The sequence below is a fragment of the Solea solea genome, chromosome 11, assembly GCF_958295425.1.
Source record: "Solea solea chromosome 11, fSolSol10.1, whole genome shotgun sequence".
NCBI classification, from domain to species: Eukaryota; Metazoa; Chordata; class Actinopteri; order Pleuronectiformes; family Soleidae; genus Solea; species Solea solea.
The window spans coordinates 23,413,923-23,436,028 of record NC_081144.1 but is presented as its reverse complement, the minus strand read 5'-3'; the positions used below and the strand labels follow the sequence as shown (position 1 = coordinate 23,436,028).

The window sequence follows — 22,106 nt, the reverse complement described above, 5'->3', positions numbered from 1 at the left end:
GTCTGAGATGTTTCAGTTTTAGTTTACTAAATATAATCGTATTTAGGGTTTGTCTGTATTATTTAAATATTTGTCTCTCATCTATCATATGTTGTCATTAAGGTTTGAATTCACAGCACAGATATAACTGTTGTGATACTACAATATCTTTGTCTTAATAATAAAAATATTAAAATTAAATATTTTTTACATTTTAAATGTAGAGACAGCATTATGAATGCAGACATGACAGCATGTTTTTTTGTTATTTTAGGTAGTTATTATGACGATAATGTATCCTCAAGTGTTTATTTTCATCTCTTTTAATTGTTATTTGATTCTATTAACACAGCCTGACCTCCTCAAGCTTTTATTTTGGTACTTCCAGTTACAGGCAGTCTAAGTCAATATTTAGATTTAACGTTTAGATTTAAATTTAGATTTAACATTTAGGTGTAACATTTAATATTTAGATTTAACCATTTAATACATTTCTAAGTTAACAAATATTGTTGTAAATGTGCTAAAAAAGTGACTTTCAAACATTGTTTGAAGCTAAATGCGACAAAATGTTGCAGTTATTTTCAGCACGAGCCGCTTTACAAATGGCACCCCAGTCTTGTCTGTCTAAATGGGAGCTCAGTGTGTTCTGCAGCAAAATAGAGAACATGTCTTTTTCAACAACGCTTTATTGGAATGCATTTGCATGACTGACCCATGTGAGTACAGACACTATTGTTATATAAGAAGGCAAACTCTATGTGAAAGTGAGTTCAGCTCTGGCCTCAGAGGGTGATGAGGAGCTCAAACATCCAGAGGGAGTTAGGCTTGAAAGGAGCTAATTGAATTTCGCATTTGATCAGGATGACTCATGGGTGGTTGGGAGGTTTTCTGGGGCAGGTCCATCTGGTAGGAGACCTCTGGGGCTACCTAGAACATTCTGGAGGGATTACTTATCCAATCTGACCTGGGAACACCTTGGGGTTTCTTTGGAGGAGCTGGAAAGCATTGCTGCAGAGATGCAGCCTCAGAGGAATATGGATGGTTGGATGGATATTATGCATTCATTCATTCATTCATTCATTCATAGCATTGCAAAGGGGCTGAAAATTCCCAGTCAGTGTTTTTGTAAATTTTGAGAACTCTAGTTTTGGAAATATTCCAAATTGGAATTATGGGAATTTATGGGAATTAATGAGAAATAAATGGAAATTTTGGATAATTTAACAAAACTGTGTCATAAACAAATGTTGTTTTGTCATAAGCAGACATGCATCCAAGATTATACCATTAAAAAACAACATGATGCAGCATTAGTGAGTATTATTTGTGAGCAGAACGTTATCAACTGTCGTGCAGGAGGCAGAAGAAACAGCATCGTATTCCATGATAAGCAAGCAGCGCTGTGTGTGTGAAGAGAGAGAAGCCGTCATACAGGCAGAGTTAGCATTAGTCACTATGAAGTGGGGTAAATATGTGTTTATAGAGAAATAAATGCTCAGGCTCTTCCAGATCAACATGAGTGTCCGCCTGTTCATCATCTATCTGTAGGAGTAAGGGTGTTAACCTGGAGCAGCCACAGCTCCAGCCCTGGAGCTAATTATCTCCCCTGTGCAATTATGTCATTATACATACAGTCATTCCTAATTTGTCCCCTGGGGTCGCATTTTTATTACCTCCCACTTTAGTTTCAGGAATACTTCATCAATGTGTAATAAAATCATTTCTAGGGCTTGACGTGTTCTAATCATATTATGTGAAATATGAGAATTTTTTGTTCCAGATACTTGTGACTAAATGTTTTATACCTTTTGTTGATCCACTGTGATCTGTAAGTTGTAATGCACATGTGTACAAGGTAAACTTAAGCATAACATCTTCAGGTTAAAAAGGTTTAAATGTAAAACAAAGGGAAAACATCGTAGTTGTTGTTTATAGGTTATTATGCTATTATTTTAGTTTTTACACGAGTGTTGTGCATAACTCTGCTGCTCAAATGTATTTTTTGCTGGCACATGGTTCTCTCCTTTGGGTGCTCATTGTCATTCTGTGGGAGGCATCTTCTCATTCCACCAAATGAAAGAAACAGAACTAATCAAACCTTTAAAGCAGCCTTTCAAACCCCCTGAAGTCTTTCATGTACCACGCAACCTACCTGTCGACCTCCTCAGTGACACGCTGCTCAGGTCATCAATAATTCAAGAGAGATTTGGTCTTGTCATTTTCAACCTGTTTCAATCTCCAAGGCAAGATGTGATTTTTCCACATTGACATTCATGAAAATGGCAAAGTGTCCTGATGTCTTGGTGAGTTACAGAATGTGAAGATTAGTCATGTAGATGTCAGAAAAAAAAGTCTTGTTTTCCACTTAAGTGCACATTGTAAATCATGTTAATGTAGCTGAAGAGAAATGTATTCAAATGTTGCTTTTTCCAACGGTTTACGTTAAAACAAGGGATTTTCTGAATACACTATATTATAATGCAAGGTATGTGGATATAAAACTGAAAATTTTAATGAGCAGCTACAGAACTATATGTTTTATTACATTTATGTGTGAGTTAAGAAGTCACACTGATGTGGTGAAGTGGCTAGCATAGTTGTCTCACAGCAAGAAGGTCATCGTTTCAGATCCCAGCCTTTCAATGTGGAGTTTGCATGTTCAAAATTAGGGATAAGACCATTAGTGTGAAAGTAAGAGTGAATGGTTGTATGGGTTTAGGATTAGGGTGAAATGTCTTTGAGAAGCAATGTTTATTCTTTCTTTTGAAAATGCACTTTACTATACATATTGACTGTAATAAAAGTTGCTTATTGTTCAACTTATTGACAGAAAAGTAATTAATGCCCTTCAGCCAGGTGCCTCACTTTGGCAGTCAAGGGGGGAGTATGAAAAAACGATGTTTGAGATGTTTGCAAAAACTCCCTAACCCTGAGAACTTTTTTTAACAGTTTTGTGTCTCAGTTCAGTGAAAAAAAACATTATACCTAACCCTGCTAAATACTTAATATAACATTGTAAAAAAGCCATTCAAAACACATTATATTAAATGCCCTGTGTGAGCAGCTCCATAGGAATGAACAGAGCCAAATGGGCGGAGCTCCATCCAGTTCTTATAATACATCCATGCTTGGAACACAAGACAAGTTTGATGAGGTGCATTGAGAAAATAACAGCATAGCAGCTTCATTTTTGCATATTGATACAGTGTCTGCATAACAATGTATCTCTATCTTTTTCTTTATAACAGATTACAGATCTGAATCAGTTTTTTTTGTTACGTCCCTAATTACTTCATCGTCTATTTTGTTTTCAATTTCTTTTCAATATATGTCAACATCAATAAAAGCAAGTGATGTACTTTGGAACCCATTCTTGATCCCAGTATCTTTCAGTCACTGCATTTCATGGGGGATGATTTGTGTTGTAAATTTGAATTTTGAAATTGGCCCATGCCCCCGTTTGTCTTATGGCTGATCACCATCATTCAACTTTCAAGCCCAGGCTTTTGACACCTCAAGTTATGGGATTCCCTGCGCCCTGCACTTGTCCTTGGTTGTCATCAAATCCTTGCCTCTGCTGCACCTCTGGCCAATTCTCCCCCACTCAATGTACAGCATATGTGTGTGTGTACTACATCTGTGCTAGGGTTTGGTACCGTTCATAACTGAACCGATACGGTACCGGTAGCAGTATCTGAAATTTGGCGGTACCTTCTTTCGGTAGTTTTAAAATGTTTGTTCAGCTGTAAAACAAAGTCTACACTTCTCAATAAATAAATAAAAATAAATAAATGTTGGTTAGAAATAAATATAGAACACTTTGGCACCGATTCATTAAAAGTGAACCAATACTCTGTAGTACCAAGTACCAACCATAAATCTGTGCATTGACTTATTGACAGTCAGTGTTAAGTTGTCACAGGCGTCTTCTACAATTATTATGCCCAGTTTCAGCATTCAGCTCATGGCTGGCATTTTATGACTTTTGCATACTGTTAACACTCTCCACTGAGGATAAACAAGGGTTCCGCTCTCTCCATCTTTGGCCTCTCTTATTTTTAAGTGCCTTGACTTCATCCTCTCAGACATTCCAATCTGGCCCCTAAAGGACAACAGACTGTAAAGATGGAACCTGGGCAATAATGTAATCAGTCAGGCACATATGTTTATGAGCGGTCTCTTCGAATAACTTGGTTCTCAAACTGTGGTATGTGTACCGCCAGTGGTATGTGAGCTTCCTCTGGTGGTACTGGAGGAGAAAATAATAAGTCAACTTATATCTCTCTATATCTTCATCTGATTTAGCTATACCAGTGTGTGAAGTATATGTGTGGAAGAGGAGGATCTTATTGACATGGACATGGACATGGGTGGGGGAGTGGAAGAGGTCCTGGTGGAGGTATAGAGCTGGGTGTCATCCGCATAGCAGTGGACGGAGATGTTAAATTTTCTGAAAATATGGCAATGGGGAAGGAGATAGATTATGAATAGGAGGGGCCCCAGGACAGAGCCCTGGGGAACACCACATCTGACCGGGGAGGATTGTAGTGCTTGATATGAATAAAGTGGGAGCGGTTAGACAGATAGGAAGTGAACCAGGTGAAACAGGTTAAGTGAGGTATTAAGAATGGATGAGTTTATGGAAAACAATTTGTTTATGTTGTCCAAATGAATGGAAGTCAATGCAGTGTCCTAAGAAGAATAGCTGTGCAAACCTGTGTGTGCTCACACACGAGATACAGAACTTGGAAGGAGGAAAGGAGAGAAATGACGGAGAAACACACACTGACCTGACATTAAAACAAGCGTTGCTACAAATGAATGGTGGAGGAAACACACTCAGCCCGTTGATATTAACGGTCGTGTCAAAGTTAAGAAGCGACGCGCTGCACACAGTTCCCTGAGGGGGCGCACGGCTCCGGCACTTGAAGCGCAAGCTATCGTTTGTATGTTTATCGCAATTGTGCAGCCTTACTAACCACAGTTCAAATTGTAGTCCTAAACCTCCTAACCAGTTCCTCAGGAATTAGTTTCTGCCTCATTAGGAGCATATTTTTGGTCACCATGATTACAGGTCCTGACAAGGTCAGTGTTTATGCCAGAAAGAGGTTACAACTACACGCACACACAAACACTTATTTGTGTGCATCCGCTGGTGTGTGTGTGTGACATCTTGAGCTCCCCTCAGAGTTTAATAAAGCATCATTACATCTCATCCCTTCTGTGTGCAGTCACCAGATCGCAACCCCTCTGAACATCCGTGGGAAATGGAGGAAATATACTGTAACATCACAAGACGAGACATATTCGGGGAACAGTTGTATTGCACATTTAGCATTTGACACAAACATGTTTTATAATTAAGAAAACAAAACAAAACACTGGGGTAATTTATGGAAACATAATGAACAGTTGGATGCTGCACAGTAGATAGGAAGGATGTTTACTGTCTGAAAAACACATACACATACATTCATGCAATACAGGTAACAATACAGGTCTTTTCATGCAGTGTATGCTACATACAACTATAATAGATAGGAGAATGCAGAATGACCTTGAACTAATTTCCTCACCTCCGGGTCTCTTGGGAGATAATCTCCTGGTACTGGGGATTTAACTATTTCTAAGCTCATTCACTCTTAACCCTGCACGATTTCACGTGTCTCTTCCCTTTGTTGTATTTGATATGCTTTGATTTGTGAATAGAAATGAGATCGCTGAGCAAATAGAAAGGCTATGAAAACATTTTCAGGTTATCTCAGTGTGTGTGTTTGAATGTATAAATGCAGCTTGGATACATTGTGATTATGTTGCTAAACTGCCAGGTGTTGAAAAGCAGATTTTAATTCCATTTCATTCCTTTATTTGTCTCTAACAGCATTGTTAGGTAAAAGTCCCACCCCTTCATTTATGGTTAATAATTTTTGGAGTAAAAATAAAGGAATATATATACATACATATATACCTACACACACAAACTCACACACACTCATATACATATACACCCATATACATATATATGTATGTATATATATATATATATATATATATATATATACACACATTATACATATATATATATACACATTCATATATATATATATATATATACACATTCAGTTCTATTTACTGTTTGAATAACCTGGGCAACACACCTGTCAGTCACATGCTCCAATACTTTTGCTCACATGAAAAATGGGTGGGTTCAAACAAACATGCTGGATCTGGATCCTGCAACCTGCAGGATGAGGATACAGGGAGAGAGAGAGGAAATGAAGGAAAGACACAAACTAGGGAGAGAAAGAGACAAGATTAATGACATATAAAAAGTCATATACATACCCTGAGTGTGAGAGAGTGAGTGTGAGTGCACCACAGGAAATTCCCCCAGCAGTCTAGGTCTATAGCAGCATAAGTAAGCATAATAAATACCTGGAAGTAAAAGCTGGAATGTTCATCTTCTTATGTCAAACCCAAATGTGCTCACTGTTCCAATACTAGAGGAGGGCACTGTAACACCCATATTGAAGTCCCTACACTGGCTGCAGAGGTGCTTCACAATCTGATTAACTTTGAACCTATAAGCCCTTAGGAAACCTCAGGTGTTCTGGAACACCCGAGTTGCCTTTTAATGATTCCAAATGTCACAACAAAGACCCTGGTTTCTTTTTCTTATTACAGTCCACGACTTGGGAACAGCCTGGCTGAAGACCTGAAGGCAGAACACAGACCCAATACCTACCTTTTTAGTTTTATATTGAGTTCAGTATGTGTGTGCTCATTTATTTATCAGGTATTTAGGCGTTTATTTTAGTTGGGATTTTTTTTTTAATCTATTGTTCATCAATTTCTTAGATCACCCTTGTATGTACTACATCTTTTTTAACTAGAGATAGAATTTCCTCAAGAAGTGAGATATGATGTTGCTCATATCTGCCTTCTTTACTTTTTCAAGAGAAACTTGGCAAAACACGTGCAAGTGTTGAATCAACGAGCGACCCTGTTCTCAATGTGCTGATGGGATCAGACCACATCTTCATTTAAACTTGTTAGTTTTAATGGAGACTTTAGTGACTTCTGGTTCAATGGTCAACATCAAAAAGATGATGTTGCTGGAGGCAAAGACATAAAGTGAAATATTCTTCTCCCCTTGTCTATTTCTGTATTAGATGGGAAATGCCTCAGAAACATTTCTGATGGTGTCCAACATATCGAAAGACAATGACTTTCTTATGGGAACTCTCTACACAATCTTTGGTAAGTATTTGTTTTTCACTTTATTTTCACCTTTTTAACTGAAATGAACCTCAGACTGTATATTGTCGTCAAGACAATTTGAAAGCAAGTCAGATGTGCACTCCCATACTTACATGTTCTCTCACTCCAGGTGTCCTGTCAGTGCTAGGAAATGGGATCCTGCTGTTTGTGGCCTATAGAAAGAAATCCTCCCTGAAGCCAGCAGAGTTCTTTGTGGTCAACCTCGCCATCAGTGACCTGGGTATGACCGTCACCCTGTTCCCAGTGGCTATTCCTTCAGCCTTCGCTCACATGTGAGTGACTGTTCAAATTTCCACCATTCTCTTTTTTTTTAACCTTTACTAAGGAGGTTGTGTTTTCATTGGCGTGGGTTTATCTGTAAGTTTGTCCTTCTGTTATAACTTCCTGTCTACAGTTTTTTTTAAAAGATCAACCTGAGTATTTTGTGGTGTGTAAGTGATCACCCAAGAATCTACCCACTGATGACGTCACAGTGGTTAGATTCTCTCTTTTAATGGGCAAAAATAACATATATCTGTCAAAACACATTGGATTTGGTGGCAGTTTGAATTGAACATTGGAATTCCCATTTGACAAGTTCAGATCTCAGCAACATTTCAACACATCAGGGTGAATTTGGCAATAGCTATTAGCAGGTAAGCAGAAAGTCTTCTGGATCCAGCAGACCAAATGCAAAAGTTAAAAATGGAAAAATGCATGTGACAAAGTGTTTAAACCTTGGCGCAAGTCTGTGCCCTCTGAGTGACCTTGATTTTTGGTTGCTTTGGCTTGTTGCAAAGAATGGAGGGACATGGAGAGACTTAGAATAGTAACAATCGTGCAAAAGTCTCCAAGTATTATGGTTTGGGAAACAACGGCTCTGTAATAATCAATGTTTGCCTGCATTGGTCAAACATGATGCCATAAACCATACGTTTTCTACCACTTTATCCTCCACAGGAGGGTCGTGGGGGGTGCTGTGCCAATCTCAGCTGACATAGGGCGATAAGCGGGGTCACAGCCTGGACAGTTCGTCAGTCCATATATAGAGACAAACAACCATTCAACCATTCACTCTCACACCTATGGTCAATTTAGAGTGTCCAATTTACCTAATCCCCAGATTGCATGTTTTTCTACTGTGGGAGGAAGGCGGAGAACCTGTAGAAAACCCACGCACACATGGGGAGAACATGCAAACTCTATGCAGAAAGACCCTTGTTGTCCCTGGGCACAGATACAGTGCATGTAAAAAAAATAAAAATAAAACATTACATGATTTTTTCTTTTCCATTTCATCCCTGGGTTTCCGTGCTGGCTTCACTAATCCCTGGAGCATATGTATGTGCTATGATTGCTTCAAAATGCATCACTGCTCTCTGGAGGGAGCAATGAACCCAAGAGAAGCCAAGGGAATGAATTTCCTGCTTCTCTCTCTGACCTCTGGGTCAACGCAAGTGAGAAATTGAAAAGAAAATCTGTGAAATCAATTACTATTGTGTCTATGATTAAAGAGAATAGTCTCACCTGTTCTGCAGAGTGGTCCCTTCTGGTTGGTGTTAGGTCTCTGTCAGATGGCAACTGTTGAATTTGACAAACAATAAAATGTGTTCCCCTTCTCTTTGGATCCCTGCATAACTGATGGTGCAATGCATAGACATGCATTTATCTTCTGGCCATTAGCATATAGCTATAAGGCATCTTTTTACAACTTGAAACAGTGCTCAATCATTTCATCTGACTTCATCCTTTTCAATTTTATCCAATTTGTTCACTTGATATTGAGTTTTAATGGGGGATTTAAGCAGCTCAAACACCCCTGTGCCGCACCTTAGGGCTCCATAAGTGATGAAATATGATCAGAATTTTGCATCATAGGGTGCCGCAAAAAATAACTTTTTGTGTTTAGAACATAAACATAAACCGAGTTAACACCGTAATATACCGTAAATTTCGGCCTATAAGCCACTACTTTTTTCCCAAGCTTTGAACCCTGCGGCCTATACAACGGTGCGGCTAATTTATAGATTTTTACTGGCTAACTGCCACCGGGGGGCACTCTCTAGCAGTAAATGCAAAAGTGAGACAGACGTGGGGAAAGATTATGTTCTGAAGATGAAGACTTCAGTGGCTTTAGTGCACAAGAAGAAGATGAAGATAGAAGATGAATCCTTGCGCCGCTACTGGTTACAACATGAAAACCTGCCGCTTATATTCAAGTGCGGCCTATACGTATATGTACACAATTTATTTTCATTTAATATTTAGCTGGTGCGGCTTGTAGTCAGGTGCGCTCAATAGGCCGAAATTTAGGGTAACTATTATTCATATTCTGGAGAATAAAAGAGCAAATATAAACTGAGCACGGGCCTGACAGGGGCTATCAAGGAGGCCACCATTGATCATCAGAGCACAGCTTTGCCAGCAGAGTTATTCCCACCAGACGAGGTGGAGACTGACTATCAACAACTCAGAATCACATTTCCAAGAAGTGATGAGTAGAGGTCAGGGGAAGCCATTGATTGTGCTTCTGGCAGCAGTGGAAGCTGTGGACCTTCAACGCCACCCTGGTAACAATTCATCTCAAGACGAGGAACCAACTGACCCATATCTCGCTCCAAACAAGCCTCTCGCCACTGAAGCGATTGGAACTGCGATTGAAAGTGTCAGCCTGGTTTGAAGGTTTGAATCTGATCAGGAGAAACATTACCTTAATCCAGTATGGTAGAACCATGAAGTAGGAAGTTCTGGCACCATGGGGGTGGCTATGGTTAGTTTCTTGCCCCAAATTGAGGCCAATGTTAAACTCTTAGGTAAACCCTTAGGAAAACAAGTCAATAACAAATGCACTCTCTTCTCCCTCCCTCCCTCTGTTCAGGTGGCTGTTAAATGAAAGCGCCTGTATTTTCTACGCCTTCTGTGGTGTCCTGTTTGGCTTGTGCAGTCTGACCAACCTCACCGTGCTCTCCTGCGTCTGCTGGCTCAAGGTTTGCTGCCCAAACTATGGTAAGACATGAAGTATCCAGTACTGCGTGTGAAACTACCATCAGCCCAGTGATACTATGAGGAGAATGTATTGAAAGTCATTAATGAGATACTGCTGAATAACTAGGGAGCTGCTTTACCGGCAGTATTTCTCATCTCGCCGTTGAAAAATAGATTTCTTGCCCTCTAAGCTTAAAAAACTTGGATCTGAAACGATACATATATTAGAGCCTCAAGGTCAACACTTAAATGGCCTTTTACAAAGTAAAAGTGGCTGTGTCTGAATAATGCTAACGTCCACGGTTACGTTTAACGTCGTTAAAGAGCAGAGAATGCAAATGAGGAGATGTTTTCAAGGCCTAGTGTAATTTATTCCCCTCCCCATATGCTCGTTTAAAAACCTCACAGACCATCGAGTCTTTCTGGCTACATTCATACTATTAACACTGTGAACTGAAAATTGTGCTGTTTATTTCACCGAAATCAGACATTTGAACATAGATTAGTCTTGAGCCAGTTAATTGGTCTGTTGCCCCATTAATGTGGCCATATCTGCCAGGATCAGGCTTTTTCCAGAGCGGTCTCATCTGCAACTCGAGGCTCTGTGTCTGTTCAGCAGGTTCAGGAGATGGATGAGTGGGTGTGATATGTCCTGTGTTATTATGGTTGCAATTCATGATATGGCCTTTACTGTTTCTGGGAGTAAAACTCATCATCATCATCATCATCGTCTCAGCATTTTCCTTGAAACCTAACGCTAATGAAAAGTCTGTGGAATTTACCAGGGAGTTAACGCTCTATGAAGACTAACAGCTGCAGTATTGGCACAGTCTTTACGGTGCTCGCATCATAATTACACTCGCCAGAGTCTTTTTTTGTTCCCCAAAGCATTTTAGAGCGGATATTAATTATCGAGTGATGTCGAGGAGAAAGAGCAATGTTTTCATTATAATCCAGAGGAGCTTAAGGTGAGCTGTGTTCACTATACCCGTCTGTCATCAGAGCTGAAGGAAAACAGAAGGATACGTACTCAATATGTCAAGGATCACTCTGGTTGTTGTCATTTTTACTGCTTTATTGCTATGCTCTTTTGCTATTTTCAGTGCATAAATACATTCAAACTGGGCAACATCATTTTTGTCTGTGACATCCTGGCATGTTTTAACACTGGTTATCGAAAAAGATTAGTGTTTAAATTGGTCCGTACAAACAAATAAAGCAACAATTTTCAGATATTTAAGATTGATTTTACAAATCTGAGGTAGATTTTAAGGTCGATTTTAAGGTCGCTGGTTAATAGACGGCATGTAAACATCCGACCGACATGGCTCGGGATGGCCATTTCCATAGCACCAAAAAGTAGGGATGAGATACTCAATTAATTTCAAGACTATTTAGTCTTTTTAACTGATCTACAGTTGGGCAGTGTTTGGTTTGATTCTTGTTTTGCACATTGTGCCCAGTCATACTCTAACACTTAAAAGTCACTGTAAAAGTTACACACAGCTTTAATTCTAAAACTCTAGTCTAATACTAACAGTTTGTTATCAGTGGTGTTTCTGCCGCCTCAAACTGACACAAACCAACATGAATTCATGCTGTCCTGACTACAAACATCCACAGTGTACAGTATTTGTGCAAATGTTTCTGTGAGCTTGATTTGCTGCCAAACGGTAAAGAATTCTGATGTTGTTCAAAGGGATGAATGGGGTCAGCTCGTTAGTGATATATGGTGCTACACATCTCACTCCCTCACTGACCTCTGGAAAATGTCCGCCCTGAAATACTGCAGTTTTCAAAAACACGGCCTGACATTTATGTTCGAGTGAGTTGCCACCATACCGTAACATACTCGCTGACTGCAGCGGCATCACCTTTCTGCTTCTTTTGCTTCACTTTGTCGTAAATGCAAACTGCTCATGCAGCTAATTACTAATGAGCATAATTAATGTTTTTGCCAATTAAGCCACTGAGGATTTATATGCAAGACTGGGTCTCTGTTGAGTTATGGTCCATATTGACGTGTCAGAATAAGAAAAAATCTAATTGGATTTCATTCAGATGTTGCTAATGACATTTTTTTTTAGAGGCGATAAGTTCCTTTGAGTTTTCTCGAGGGTCATTGCTCTCCTCATTAAACCCTCGTTTGATTTTAATCTTCTTGACTTTCTCAGAACATTGTGTTTTTCAGCACGCCGATCACTGATAACTCATGCGTCATAATTCATTTAAACACCCTCTATATCTGCAAATGTTCAAACTGTAATTATTCAATGCACAGTTGACCTCTGCAATAACTATCCCTCACTCCAATAAAATACACGCCGCGCTGCAGAATCCCACGTTCCAAATTTCTGTCAGACATTTTGAACATCTGACAGAAAGTATTGCATGCGGGCATGATGTCTGGGAGACCCTTCACTGCATTTCAGTTTCTGTTTCTGTGTGAAAATGTCTTTCGGACACAACATGACTGTGACGACTTGTCCTTATAATGAAGTCCCAGGTTAAAATGTAGCCGAACTCCTCGACTGTCATTTTCACACAGAAACACAAACCAATATGCAGTGGATGGTCTCCCAGACATCATGCCAATACTTTATGGTGGGCATGAGAAAGTATCTTTTAAATGTTTTCTGTTGTTTTACTTTTTACCCATGTCCCTTTAAGGTCTTAAGGTAAAAATCAATCAAATGATTCAACACTAAATAATAAATTCCCTGCTGTTATGAATTACCCAGAAACACATTCTGCAAACTCCTTTAAAGGCAACATAGAATGCTTGTATCACACATATATGTTAGTTATGGAGGTCTACTTACATATATTAACTTGTTTTCATGGTTAAAAACCTCCTAGTCGCTTCAAACGAGCCGATCAAAATATCTCCTCACTGAGAGAGACCAAAACCACACCCCCAGAACCAGGACTGTGTTGTGATTGGCCAGCCAACGAGAGCTTTCCTACTGTACTGTGATTGGGCAGGTACCTGGAAGTGACTTAATAGATAGGCCGGCTCTCAGATACACAGCTCCCCCTCTGGCACGGTGGATGCTCTGCATCTCAGCAGCTACAACGAGAGTAGTTCTTCTTCTTCTGCGGTTGAATGTACGCAACCGGATGTGCCTGGACTAGTGCCCGCACCAGGAGGCGCTACGGTGGTGAGAGGAGTGGTGAGGATTTTTGATGACGACATCAAACTACGGAAGTGCCGATCCGCTTCGCAGAGCCCAGGAAAACAATACAACACTATTTTCTCAGCAGTGGCTGAACTGTTTGTTCTGAAGCTTTAGGGTTTCATAAACGAGGTAATGACGCAGATACACACCAAACGCAGCGTTAATTGGAGCTTCCGGTCTATGTGGGATTTAAATATAAAGACTACTTTACTGTAACTTGTGTTCACTTGCAAGTGCAATATATGAAAAAGTAGGCAGGAACATGTGACACGGTTGGCAAAATGATTTACAAATATAAATCTGGAAAGTGTTTAGTGCTGCTCATCCGACTAGACAGAAATGTTATGTTAAAATAGATTTGCTTATGTTTTCTGGTCAGACTCATGGATGCTGACACATTGTTGCCGGCAGCCAAAACACAGCTCGACATTGTATAAATCTGCTGGGCAGTCTTTATAATACATTTAAATTACGACTCACAACTTGGACTTAGACTATATCCAACTTCACAGCGACCTGCAAAAATATAAATGTGGTTCCACTTTAAATGCATAGGTTTTACTTCTTCCCTGAGTCAGAGCTGCAGCCTCTTACTTCTGCTCCAGCAGCTGCCCATGTATGTACTTAAAGAACCACACTGGAAGGTAATACCTGCAGGCAGTGGTGACATGAGAGCCATGGGAGTGTGTGCTGTTGGCTCAGCTATTGCTGCTTATCAGCACACTATAATTAAGGCTATGTTTTTTTTTTATTTTCTGGAGGAACACAATCTGTGATGCAAAGTGTAAAGCCGCAGAGATTTCATGCCTCACAAATAAATGTTTGAAATGCAAATGAGCACAAAAGCTATTAAAAAAAACGGAAAAAAAACATTTCTTTCAAGGAGCTTTGTAAAAATATATGCCTCTGACAGATATTGCATTAAAACACACTGTCCTTATGTTTCTAGTTTATATATTATATATCATATTATATGATAACAAACATACAGACTCACTGACAACCCAAATTTTAATTTTGTCATATGTTACAGTCTCACTATATCATGTGCAACAAATGGGCCTTAATATAATATTCATGCTTGTTTTAATACGGGATTATAGCAAAACAGGCACCGTGGGCTGAGCATCCTGTGTGGACATGAGTGAACCACTGCTCAAGGAGGCGTGTTTTCCAAGTTGTCCAAAATGTGAAAATTCTAATCCTCAAAAGAGTTGTCCCTTGTCTCCTTCAGATGTAGGTGGACAGCTCTGTCCTGTCCAGATGAGCTGGCTCTTTTGTGCTGTGATGTGTGTTTATGCAGAGGCTGTTTGGTTTCTCCAATGTCGAGGTCACGACAACTCCTCAATACATCGCACTGCTCTGGTTGTGTCTGGGGATTTTGTCCTTAGGATGAACCAGTTTGTGTCATAAGGTGTTGCATAGGTTTCTGGTATACATTTTATTTAACTAGTTCTACTAGTAAACATTTGGAGTTGCTCTGGCTCTTACTAGTAGTACTAGTATGGTGTTTTTGGCCTACTAGTGGCACTAGTAAGGTTCCAAATGTTCACTAGTAGAACTAGTGGACATTTTGACTCTCACTAGTACTACTAGTAGGCATTCTCAATGTTACTAGTAGTACTAGTGAGGTAAAACATGCCTCACTAGTGCTGCTTGTGGGCATTTTGGTGCTACTAGTATGGTCCAGGACGCTACTAGTGTAAGTCGTGAGCTCGATATCAAGGATATCGTATAAATGCTCAAATGGCTTTCCATAGAGATGTAGTGTTTGTTGAAAATCCTCCTGAGTTTCTCTGAGACTTGAGCAATATACAGAATAACAATGTTGTTCAGTCTATGGCTCTATTTTTTCTCCATCAGTTCTCTTTCTGGAGGATTTGATGAAGGCCCACACAGGTAACCACCTACTTTGTTGTCGCTACGTTGGTTGTGCTCCAGTGGGTGGAGGGAGTTGAACAGCAGGTATTAGGTTTTCTGTATATCTCGATGTTGAGGTTTCTGTCTTCTACAATGTGCACAGCACAGATGTGGACGACACATTACAGACCACACCAACAACTCCGAACCAGTGACTAGGTGCACTACCAGTGTACAAGGCCAAAGCTCTGGTTTCCAGCTCTTCCCATGGTGTCTTCCATGAGCCATTTCCTTGTCATCTTCACTGCTTCCGTAGTGGGAATGCATGTGGAGAGGGATGCTGTATCGTACGACACTATGGTTTCCAGTGGGTCAAGTTTAATCCCCATTGGCTTTGATTGTAAATTCCTGGGAATGCTTGATGTGGTGAGGTGCTTTGTCAACTGGTTTTTACCACCATCCATCCATCCATCTTCTATCACTTTATCCTCCACAGGACGGTCGCAGGGGTGCTGTGCTAATCTCAGGTGACATTGGGCGATAGGCAGGGTCACACCCTGGACAGTTCACCTGTGGTTTTTAACTACCAGTTTATCAGAATTGAAGAAGCCTCTTGAGGTGAAACATCTTCAACTCGACTCAAGAAGGTCAGATTCACTGTCACTAATTAAATAAAAGCATACAGAAACTTAAAATCTACTGATTCCTGATTGTTGCTTGTAAGCTGAGGAGCCCAGGAACAGATGTGCACTGAACAGAGTGCCTCATCCTCTTTCCACCTCACATGGACATTGCTGTTCTTAATAGACCCTGGTTAGCAAATTACCCTGCTCTCTGTGATTTAACAACTGCATGTGGCTCTAGTGCATTTGATTTACAGCCCCCCCCCCATGAGTGCTGATTAACTTGTGAGTGCTTGGTTGAAGGTGGAGGACTCATTCCACTCCTCTGTGCTTGACTAAAGTAGACGAAGGCGGGACATCAATACCACAGTTAAAGGAGATTGACTTGCAGTTCAGGATCAATGTTGGGCATCTGTCCTGATGTTAAGTGGTATTGGCTGTGAAAATTGAGTCCTTTCAGTAGCAACTAAGCTTAAAAAGATTCAACTGACAGTCAGAGTCTCCCATAATATTTGGCAGTGGATGTAATTGTACAGTCAACCTGGTGGTATTAGCATTTATGTTTTGTGCAAATCCTTGGACAGAAAGACAAATGTCATCCCTGGTTTGACCGGGCATTTTTATCTTCTGTGTGCACTTCCCTCAGACCAAAAACATGTAAATTGGAATTTGGTTGAGTTAACTTGGTTATCAATACATTGATCATGGGTGTGAATGTGAGAGTGAATTAGGACTTAAAGGAATACTTCACCGATTTGCATTTAGCTTTGTATTACTAGAACAGGGGTAGTATTTTTTGAAAATTGTGCTTTCTAACCTCAGTTTCCCCTGAGTTGAGAAATATCTTCATTCTTTTCTTTGTTACACACCCACCAGTGACACTTGGTCCTGTTAGCGTAACTGTTAGCAAAGATGGTGGACACTGTTTACATTCTGGGAATTTTGCAGTTTCAATCCTCGGACCAAGGCTGGGACCAAGTGTCACTGGTGGACACGTAGCAAAAAAAAAGAATGAAGATATTTCTCAACTCAGGGGAAACTGAGGTTAGGAAGCACAATTTTTCAAAAATACTACCCTATTCTAGTAATACAAAGCTAAATGCAAATTGGTGAAGTATTCCTTTAAAAGTCATATTTCAGTCATTTCAAGTCATTATGAAACGGAAATTTCACAACAGTCAGTAAATTGCAATGCATGCAATTTTGAAAGTTCTAAATTCAAAATTCTCAATTCTTGCATTAGCATATACTGTAGAACAACTGCATTATGTGATAATGCTCCATCACATTTACTATTAATAGATACTGAACCACAGCTTAATTTGATTCTGCACGCTGACCCAGTGATTCCCAAAATCACTGTCAGGACCCACATAGTGGTCGCAGGAGATTTTTTGGGGGTCAGCAAATAAATTTGTGTATATATTTAAAAAAAAAATTGAGTTGCTATATCTCGTCACTATTTATAATGTGATTGGGTCAAGGCAGTTTTCCATCTTTAAAAAGTAGATCCCCATATAGAAAGTTTGGGAAATACTGGATTAATGGATGAATTTTCCACTACTTTTGACCAATTAGTTGCTAACAATGTCTTCTGTTTGGTGCTGAGCAAATTTGGAGTATTGAACTTTTAGTTTTTTCAAAGTAAATCTGAAAACTGTTTGCAGCTCACATCTCAGTTCCTTTTGCCTGAGCCACCAGATGTTCCTGACTAGCATCGACCCAGTTGATTCTGCAGTATCCTTAGCAGGCATTGGAGGAAAATATCATCAATCATTGCTGAGAGCTTTTTTCCCCCCAGAAATTGCAGTTCTCCATGTAGGAAAAGAGCCCGGGTGGAATCCTTCATGTGCCGCTCAGATTGCTGGACAGTTCAATCAGTGATGGGATGCTTCACATCTGTTATCTGTAATAGCTGCACCTTCCCATACAACACACAGCTCAGTGACTTCCTCAAGGCTTTATCACCACTACCACTCTCAGCATGAACTGCACTAGAGGATCACATTTAGCTCCAGAGGCTGGTGTGTGTTTCCTGAGATAAAGCTCCCTGTGTTCCTACTCCACACTGAAGATGCTCTTGTCTAAATCAACTACAGTAGACTGTGGTTGTTGCTGTGTTGACCCTTACTTCCACTCAAGCACATGATTGATATTTATTTTACTATGAATAGAAATACCTCATAAACACCACACTCAATATGTGCTACTGTAAATTTTTTATTAAGGAATACAACTGTAGAATGATGAGATTTATTAAAACAAGGAGTTGTGAGGGACTATAAGTGATAGAAGGTATAGCAACCTCACTTTATAGCATAGACCAGACTGAAATATGTATTAAAGCTCTGCCAATACAAGAGACACCAATATGAAAGTGCCTGAAATGGGTATTATGAGCGACCCCACTGTTCAAAAAAGAGATCAGTTTGTATGTAATGGCTTATATCCATGTTTAAGCATCTATAGAGAGTTGCTTGTTAGAGTGGTGTGCAACACAATTGTACCTGATCCTACATAGTGTCCTACCGGTAACATGTGCACAAGGGCCTGTGGGTGGATGACGTTCATGTCACGTGGATCATAATGGACCAGCCTGGCTAACACCAGATTGCATCTTAATCTCATTTGAGATTCAGCCGGGTCTGGAAAGGGTGCAGTCACCTCCCACTTTCAAGAGACAAGACCAACGGACATAGTATGCAATTTGATAGACGTACAACCAATCAGGCCATTGATCCAGATGACACATGCAGAGTGACGGAGAACATGTCAACAAACATAGTTTTGTAGGAGCGATGGCTGTCCAGTAATGGTGTCTAGCGTCTGTTGTCTGAGGTGAGCTCCGTGGATCAAGTCGCTTGAAATGGAGGCAACAGCTGAATGGAAAGACAGCTGTCCCCCATATTCCCTTTCACCCCAACCGGTCGAGGCAGATGCTGCACATCCATCTTTGAGTCTGGTTCTGTCAGAGATTTCTTCTTCTGTTAACAGAGAGCTCTCGATGATGTCGTCTATAACAGAGCCTTGGGATAATGTATGTTGTGATTTGGCAAACTCCAGAGAATGTCCAGACCCGTTTCACCAAACCTTTACCACAGCTCACCTCTAAAGGCAAATATTGATTTTTACCAGTATCAGGTATCTGTCAGTAATTAGTCTCTCCAACTCTTCCTCAGGTAACAAGTTTTCATACTGCCACGCCTGCCTCCTAGTCGCAGGCGTCTGGTGCTACGCTGCTGTCTTTGCTGTTGGCCCCCTGTCAGGATGGGGGCAGTACGGCCCGGAGCCGTACGGCACGGCATGCTGCATCGATTGGCATGCACCGAGCCAAAACTCTGCCGCCATGAGCTACATCATCTGCCTCTTCTTCTTTTGCTACATTGTTCCTTGCACCGTCATCTTCCTCTCCTACATATTCATCCTGCTGACCGTGAGGGGCTCTCGCCAGGCTGTGCAGCAGCACATGTCGCCGCAGAACAAGATCGCCAATGCACATGGACTTATTGTTAAGGTACTGTAGGCTTCCAAGATTACTTCCAAGATCCCTTCAAAAGTATTGGACTAAGCCAAGTATCAGGTTGAAAAATAACAGAAATTAATTAATTCTCTTAAAAAAAGAGAAATCATAATGATTTATAAGGAACAGATATCTTTAAAAATGTATGGAATAACCTTATCACAAACATCAAAAGTTTGGTATTTTGGTGTCAGTTATTAAATCACTGATGAATTAGATTCTTTCTTCTTTCTGCTCCACTTCCTTCAGAGAATAGTATTCATTTTATGTTCAATTATTAAATTTTTTCCTATGAATGAAATAATCTAATCTAATCTAACATTGATTCAGTCCCCCTCTGCAGCTATACCAGTTTCCAATCTTTTGTGAAGGCTTGTGTAGTGTCTATGGGAATTGTTACCCTTAAGCCTAGAGGAGCATTTGTGAGGTCAGACACTGAGGACGTTGTTCATGTTTGATGAGGTTGGGGTTGGGGTCAGGGTTCTCTGCAGTTCAGATAAGTTCTTCTTCCCCAGACTCACCAAACCATGTCTTAGTGGACCTTGTTTTGCATGTGCACTGGGGTGTAGTTGTAAGGGAACACAAAAAGGGCCTTCCACCCAACTGGATTCACAAAGTTGAATGCATAGAATTGAATCTTGAATTTTTCCCTTCATTGGAACACTAGAAAAACAACCCCATACCATCTTTCTTCCTCAGTGATAAACAGTGTGGCTCAATAATTGTGTCTATATGTATATATTTCTATCTAAATGTGTGTTTATGCAACAGATCAAATTTTTTCTTCTTTTTTCCAGCTTTCTGTGGCTGTGTGCATCGGTTTCCTAACAGCATGGAGTCCATATGCTGTTGTGTCCATGTGGGCGGGTTTTGGTAACCCAGCAACTGTACCGCCCATGGCTTTTGCTCTGGCAGCAATATTTGCCAAGTCCTCTACTCTTTACAACCCTATCATCTACCTGGTGTTCAAGCCCAACTTCCGCAAGTTCCTGTGCCGCGATGTGGCCCAATGCAGGAATATGCTCTGTGGATGTCTTTGCCGGCACAGCTCCCCACAGAAGTCCCACAGCAGAGAAGAATGCAATGCTACAAGGTTGTCCAATGGGCTACCAGAGAACCACGGCATCTGCAAACACTGCACCTGCCCGGAAACAGTCCAGGATAGCAGAGGAAACCTCACAGGCTCCAACCCGCAGCAGACTGCCAGGATACTGAAAGGATCAATACTCAATGAGGTGGCTGTCAGTCAGCTCTCCAATGAGATGCAGAGTGATTTCCTCTAGAGAAACAAACAGTGTCAGACAGAAACCAGGGTTGAAAAAGAAAGACAAGGTGGGGGGGAAATGGGAATTTAATTAAAAACAAAAAGGTCAAGATTGACTGGAGGGAAAACAGTTGGCCAAAGTGGTAAAAAAGAACTTGATTCAGGCCTCAAAACAGCCAACATGCAACAACAGATGTGTACATCTGTGTTTCATCAGGTCAAACCAACGTGATCATTTTCACTGGTCAGCAGAAATCAAACAAGCCTGAGCCTCCACAGTCGAGGAGCCAAGACCTTTTATTCCCTAAATCACATTTTATGTACGTATTTATTACGAGATGCTGTATTTAATGTTATCAGTATTTATTCATGCATGCCTCACATTGAGGAATAACAGGGTTGCTATTGTTGTGTAATAGAAAATAATTGATGTTCTCTTGTTGCTGGAGATCAGTGATGAACAGATTCAAATTAAGCTCCATTACTTGCAAAGCGTCAGCGTCTACATTAGGGCTGCAACTAACGATCATTTACACCATTAATCGTTGTGTGAGAAAGTGTTGAAAAATGTAGTCCAGTGTTTCCCCAACATTGAAAGAATGTTTCTTTGTCCACAAACCAAAATGATTCAGTGATAATGATTTCTTTGTTAGATGCAGTAAAGAAACCAGAAAAGATTTGCATTTAAGAGGCTGAAAAAAGAAAAAAAAAGAAAAACAAAATAGTAGTAACTGATTCGTCGTTGCAGCCCTAATCTACATTCGTCTTCATAAAGTAAGCCTATATGTGGTGAAGAACAAAACACTGTGGTAAAGATTTGTAAAGCTTAGTGATTCCTTTGTTACACGTGTTAACATGTTTTACCTCAGGCAGTTACATTGATTCCTCTGTAGGGAGGAGCTGCCAGCTTCAATTACGCCTCGTCAGCTGTGTCCAGGGCAACAAGAATGAGGTTTTTGTAACAAAATCTCAAACTCTCAGTAAGCTCGTTTCTCTCTTTTCTCAGGAAAGCATTTTGTTATAAACGCACAGTTTTCAGAATGTGGAGACCACATGTTTTAAAGAACAAACATAAAACAAAAGCAATTCAAAAAAAATCATAAAAATAATTAAAGTTCCGGTTGGAAAAATCATAAAAAAAAATAAGATTGATTGCTAAAAGATCGTGGCTCTCTGACCTAAACACAAACAGACACCCTCGTTTCATATGTGACGGATCACTCTTGTGGATTATAGTGATAAACTCTTTTCTTTTTGTAGGTTTCTTTGCAGCATAGGCACTTGTTGCTGCTGGTGGTAGTGGATCGCCCTCGGTCCTGTCTCCCTCTCTGAACAACGCCTCATGTGATGTGACAGATTTAGTTTAGTAAAGGCCTTTTACACACCAGCCACAAATCACCCACAATTTCAAATGTCAGTCATATCCTTTGAAC

The 22,106-nt window shown here is 40.3% G+C and overlaps 1 protein-coding gene across 1 annotated transcript in view; it reads left to right on the top strand.

Annotated features, from left to right (window-relative positions):
* The window catches only part of opn7b (opsin 7, group member b), a 55,925-nt gene extending 34,516 nt beyond the window's left edge, over positions 1-21,409 (top strand). Inside the window, exons 2-6 of the mRNA XM_058644111.1 lie at positions 7,155-7,242; positions 7,373-7,535; positions 10,121-10,248; positions 19,069-19,403; positions 20,207-21,409. Of these exons, the coding sequence (XP_058500094.1) occupies positions 7,155-7,242; positions 7,373-7,535; positions 10,121-10,248; positions 19,069-19,403; positions 20,207-20,692 (1,200 nt within the window). The 3' untranslated portion in view covers positions 20,693-21,409. The remainder of the gene's footprint in view (positions 1-7,154; positions 7,243-7,372; positions 7,536-10,120; positions 10,249-19,068; positions 19,404-20,206) is intronic.
* Positions 21,410-22,106: the final 697 nt, after the last annotated feature.